This window comes from Excalfactoria chinensis, chromosome 2 (assembly GCF_039878825.1).
Source record: "Excalfactoria chinensis isolate bCotChi1 chromosome 2, bCotChi1.hap2, whole genome shotgun sequence".
NCBI classification, from domain to species: Eukaryota; Metazoa; Chordata; class Aves; order Galliformes; family Phasianidae; genus Excalfactoria; species Excalfactoria chinensis.
In genome coordinates, this window is record NC_092826.1 from 138,721,663 (window position 1) to 138,727,662 (window position 6,000).

Consider the following 6,000-nt stretch of genomic DNA (forward strand, 5'->3'; position numbering starts at 1 on the left):
GAGCAGCTGACAGAACTGAAGTAGTGATAGCTAGACATCTTACCATCATTTCACTTTGCAACACTAGTGACCAGCTTTGGCCAGATATCAGATTCCAGTAACTCCTTCCATCGAGCTCTGTGGGCTGTGCAGAAAATGCATCTTCCTAATTTCAGATCCCTTTGGATGGAGTAGCAGTGCTCATCTTGAATGGTCAAAGCTGTGCTGGACAAAAGGGTTAAGAGATTTATTATCAGACTGTTTAAGGCAAAGAGAATGAGCAGATGAAAGTGAGCCTCTTGCCTTTTATTTTTTCATGCAAGTATAACCACACAGTCATCGCCTGCTGTGTTTCAAAGCAGAATGTAATTGGCAGGTGAACTGAGCAGAGCACTGTAGCTGACTGAATTTCCATTTTACTGCTTTCGTATTTTTAAAAGCTTTTCTGTTCTCAACAATTGTGTCTTTTTCTGTACTTTTAACGTCAGTGTGCTCTAACAAATGCGAAGCCTATCAAAAGTAATCGGGTTTAGAACTAAAAATAAAATGTTTTTCATGGCAAACCTGGGCCTTTTTTGGCACAGCTGTGACTTATAAATAAATTGTAGGCTTCTTGGAGAGGTGGGAAGGTGAGCGTCCCTATGCCTTTCCTTTTGTGCCAGCCCTCACCTTTGTGTAGGTGTCATGGAGGAAGCTCTGATCTCTGCACTCAGCATATCTCACAAACTAGGGTGGGCTGGGTGAGGACATGGATCAAGAAAGCAAGGATACATTGAAAGAGAGGAGAGACCTCACTCCTAAATTATCACCGAATTGGAAGATTCATTGGTGCGGAGTCTGAAAACTGGTAGGCACTTTGTTAGATGAACGTGGAGGCTGGCCATGCTATAAGCCAGGGGAAGTGGACCAAAAGGCCTTCAGAGGTCTCTTCCATTCTTACTTATGTTGTGACACAAATGCAAGACTGCAGTCAGTGTTGCTTGGTAGGATTTTTTCTGTGTAGCACTTGTCCATCCACTTTATAGGTAAGTAGAAGAAATTTGAAGCAGGGATTGAGGTGGAAATACATTCTAACTTGACAAATCCAGGTAGTTAATTCCTTAGGAGGGGCAAGACTGCCTCCTGGCCCCATTTCCTGGATCACACACAGGGTAGAATTGATCATGGTTTTCTTTTCGGTACGTATTCTATACACGTTTACTACCTCCAGTTTGGGGAATTCAGCCTTGCTTTACTCTTACAGTGATAGAACCTGAAGTGTTTCATTTGGGATCAAAGCAGAGTTTTCTTCACTTGTAGTTTTGGTTAGAACAGAGAAAGGTAGATTAGGCTTGATCCATGGTTTGCTTTGTATTTTTTCCTTTGGCAGACAAATTGCAAAACCAGTTATTCACACAGCTGTATTTCTAGCTGCTTGTGATTTATGGAAAGAGCTGAGAGATATTTTATGAGATAAATCCCACTATTGTGGCTGACATCCAGCTGCAGTCAAAGAATTCTGATTGCATAAGATCCCCCTGCCATTCCAGTTAGATATAGTGTTCCTCACTGCTTTTCTCAAACCAGTTAACTAGCTTCAAACAGGGGGGGATTGTTATGGAATTCAGTGTGTGGAAATAGGGGCTGCTGATGTTTCATAGCAGCTTTCTGAGGGCTGATGCTTACTCTAAAAGAAAAGCTGCTCTGTGGTTCTATGAAAAACAACTGAGTTTGCCAGTTATGGAGTCAATAAAATAATAGTTAAACTGGTGTATGGAGTGTAATTCCTTTTCTTATTTTACCAAAAGCCACGGATGCATTGTGAACCGCTCCTATGAATCAGACATTGTGAGGATATCCCCGTGAAGCTGGCAGATCACGTGTACCAGCAGTGATAGCAGAGTCAGCCCCTTTATAATCTTAAGGAATTAAGGTGCATTTCCAATTGATCTGACGTGGCGTAGGTCTGCTTTTCAAATCTCCCTTATAGAGATGAGGTGTTTTAAGTTCATACCACCAGGTTTATTGAGGGAGTAGCCACAAGTGGGAATAAAAGGTGGTACTGTAACCTGTGCCTTAAGGGTGCTGCTGAAAGGAGCCTGTGTTACAGCGCAAGAAATTAAGATCATAAAATCATTAAGGTTGGTAAAGACTTCTAAGATCACCAAGTCCAACCTCAGCCCATCACCACCGTGGCCACTAAACCACCTTGTTCAGTGCTGCATCTACACATTCCTTGATCAACTCCAGAGATGGTGACTCCACTGTTTTCCTGGGCAGCCTCTTCCAATGCATTGCTGCTCCTTGTGACTCTGCTATTGCAATCAGTTGTGTGAACCAATGACAGCTGAAGTTTAATAGGTCTAATAAGTCAACATAGGGCATTGTTACAGATGTCTTCTCCCTTTAGGAATGCATCAGGCTGGCTTTCTGCTTTCACTTTAAAGGCTTCAGCCCTCTTTGGACTAGTAGCAGCTTTTTCAGACAATAGAGTTTCTTGGTTAATTTGGAGTAGCTCAGGGTGTTTGCTCAGTCCACATACAAATGGTAAATTACTAAGTGTACTGTAAATTGGCTTGTTGGTCGTATAATGCTTGGAGCCTGGAAAAGAGTAGTTGGAGGTACATTTGTTCTTCCTCATTTTCTCATCTGAATATGCATAAGTATATGGGGTTGGATGTCATACATCCCAGGGTCCAGAGGGAACTAGGTGATGTGATTGCCAAGCCATTCTCTTGTATTGGAAAAGTAACAGCAATCGGGCAAAGTTTGTGGTGTTTGGGTAAGGGAAAGCATCACTCCCATTTTAAAATGGGAAGGAAGGAAGGTCCTGTTAACTGCAGACCAGTCAGCCTTACCTCTGTTCCTGTTAAGCTTGTGGAACAGATCCTCCTGGAAGTCATGTTAAGACAAATATAAGACAGGGAGGTAATTTGAGGCAGCATGGCTTTACCAAGGACAGACTGTGCATGACCAGTCTAGTAGTCTTCTATGATGGAGTGACTGCATCAGTGGAGAAGTGAGATTTGTCCAGAGCACTTCAGGGCATGACTACAAGTTATTTGGTCATTCATTGCAAAGGAATAAGTAACTGCCTTGTGTCTATTACATTCACACAGAGCCATATGTTTGTTTTGCTCAAGGCTCTTAGTCTTTTCTTCCAATAGATACTGAAGAAGTTGAAGAGCCTTGCCTTGGAGACAGAAGCAGAACTGGAAAGACAGGACGAAGCCCTGGATTCCATCACTACCTCCGTTGACCGTGCGACGCTGAATATCGACAAGCAGAACCGCAGAATAAAGAAACTGACGTAGCACCCATAGGAACCAAGAGGGATGGCACCACAAGGAAGGGGGGGATCGGGGAATTTGTCTTTTTAAAGACTGTTTCTGTATAGACACTTTGTGTGGGAGCTGCTTGCGATGTTCTCTGGAGTGCAGTGTGGTTGATGACAAGTTTCTGAGAGTTCTGAACCCAGACTTGGGTGGTGATTGTTGGCTGTTTTAGGATGAAAAAGGCCAAATCTTTTAATCACGGCGGAACAGCGATAGTGGAATCTTTACTACAGAAGATCTGTAAATACAAAGGGATGTGATTTCATCTGAATGAACTTTTATGCTGCTTTTTATGTTGTTGCTTTTGAAAGGATTTTGTTCTTCATTTTGTTTTTTTACTGCGACAAAGAAGGGAGAATTGAGTTGTATGTGAGACTACTTTAGATGATTACAACCTATTAATTCTCTGCTTCTTGCAGATAGTTAATAGCTGGATTGAGGGCCAGATGTCCAGCCACAAGTCACTGAGGTTTTTTTTGTGTATGTTAGTTAATGCTGAGGTGAGCAAATGATGGTGATAAAACCTTGTGTTCACTGAACGAGTAGTTTTCATAAATTTCAAACGTTGTTTTTAACGTGCTCAGAAATTTTATAAGAATAATTAAGGATTAATGGCCACAGCTGTTGTGCCATGCCCAGGGAACTCAAGGGAAGAATTTGAGTTAATATGTGTGCATTGGTACAGAGATCAACTTACTGAAGCATTTCTTTCCCATTGGGTGGATATTTTGCTTACTTAGGTCACTTACAAAAAGTAAGTGTCAAAGTTAAATATATACTTCTTCTTTCCAAATAGGGATTGCTGGTCTGTGATGAACACCTACACCTTTTTGTTTTATTTTTCACCTTTGTACCTCAGAATTAACGAAGGAATTGATTCTGGAGTGAAGGAAGGTATTTTGTCATGGATGGATGCATTCAGTGCATCTCTTGTAGTTCACTGTGTGTATCGCTCTCTTGCACATAGTGGTTTTGTATTTTTGATAATGACCTGATGGATCCGGTGTCTTCAGAACATCACGAACGTAGCATTCACATAGTGTGGTGCCTGCTTTCTTTGTTGGAGCTGGGCTGCTACATCTCTGATGGAAGGCATCTTGTACCTTTACATCTCTACTTTCAGTTTCCAGGAATCTCCCATGCACTTTGACTCTAAATGGAAGCTTGATGTGTTCTGGTGGAGCATCTTCTGTTTTCTGTGCATCTGCTCCACATTCATAAGTTAAGAGGCCAATGACTGGAACCGCAGATACCTGCGTATCATTTTGCTGTTGTGCATCTGTCTGCTTTCTGATTATTATTTATTTGCACTCACCGGTGATGAAACATTTCAAGACTCCTTTTAGTTCTGCATTTCTAAAACAAAAGGGAATGTTGCCAATTGTTGTCTAGTAGCTTTTGTTTACAGTCAGCTCCGCTGAGTCTACAGGGAGATGTTTTCCTAACTTAATGGATACTGTATTGGAGGGATTCTAGGCAATGCAGGCTATGGCAGAGTATTTGAGAGGCAGAATCGCTTTTCGCCTCCCCTTTTATTAAGTCCTGCTGTTGACCAACTATTTTCATTCAAAATAGCTGTTGTAATCCTTTTCTCCCCCGAGTGTTTTTGTATTAGAAATATCTTCTTGTATCGCTCTCAAATGCAACCTGCAATATTTTCAAGTAGTGAAGCTTTGAACTGTCTATTCTACTGATAGCTGATGTGAACATTTCCTGTTTCAGAGTAATTCAGCCTACTTTTTAAAGAAATACACTGTAGATCACACAGAGTATGTTGTTTTCAAGACCTTACTCTACCTTGTTTTGTATTGCTTCATATTAGCCTATTAGTATTGGAGGACATTGTGCTTCTGCACTGCAAGTCCTTCATTTACGGTCAAAGTTGTTACTGGCATGCACTTTACCTGTTTGCTGACTATGATGATTATATATACATACACTGCGTCGTGTGAAATAAGATATTGTCTGGGATTCTCCTTCTTTGTTTCTGATACCTTAATCACTGTTGTTTTACTGTGAAAGGAAAGTATGTTTACACAACCATGTGATGAATTTGGATATACACTTTGCACAAAATGTATGTTAACTGACCCTGGTGCTGACTGGGAATAGATCTGTACACTGAAGTACTTTAGATGAGGGCTGCCAAAAGAAAATGCCAATTACACCACATTTAGCTTAGCATTCTTTGTGCCATATTTCTACTGATGTAATTTTTACCATGAGCTGTTGCATCCGATACCATGTCTGTGATTTGTGTTAGTCTGTGTCCATGCTAAAAGAAAACTGTAATATGATTTGTAAGAAGTGACGCATTCTAGAGGTGTACATTTACCTCCTGGATGAGTTTCAAATGCCTGGAGGAGTTTCACTCTGTAATTTATTAAATATATTGGACTAGTGATCTTCTGTCTTGTATTTATTTGGCTAAGAAGTTATGATGAAAAATGCTCCATCCTCTCCCTTTTCCTACTGTGGAACAGAACCTAAAACTTCTCATAGGGTTATGTTTTAGGATAGACAAAATATTAACTGAGGAATATTATCAACATGATTATAGAATCACGAGATGAGTAAGGCTGGAAGATCACCAAGTCCAACTTCAACCCACCCTGCTGTGCCCAGTGACCTGTGTCCTCAAGTGCTACATCTCCGGGTTCTGGAACACCTCCAGGGATGGTGACTCCCATCACAATGAACACCCATT

General features: G+C 41.1%; 1 protein-coding gene across 3 annotated transcripts in view; it reads left to right on the plus strand.

Moving 5' to 3' along the window:
- The window catches only part of SNAP47 (synaptosome associated protein 47), a 24,346-nt gene extending 18,652 nt beyond the window's left edge, over positions 1 to 5,694 (plus strand). For all 3 annotated transcript variants that reach the window (XM_072329705.1, XM_072329706.1, XM_072329707.1), the window contains exon 5: positions 3,126 to 5,694. In XM_072329705.1, coding sequence (XP_072185806.1) covers positions 3,126 to 3,272 — 147 coding nt within the window. In that variant the 3' untranslated portion in view covers positions 3,273 to 5,694. The remainder of the gene's footprint in view (positions 1 to 3,125) is intronic.
- Positions 5,695 to 6,000: the final 306 nt, after the last annotated feature.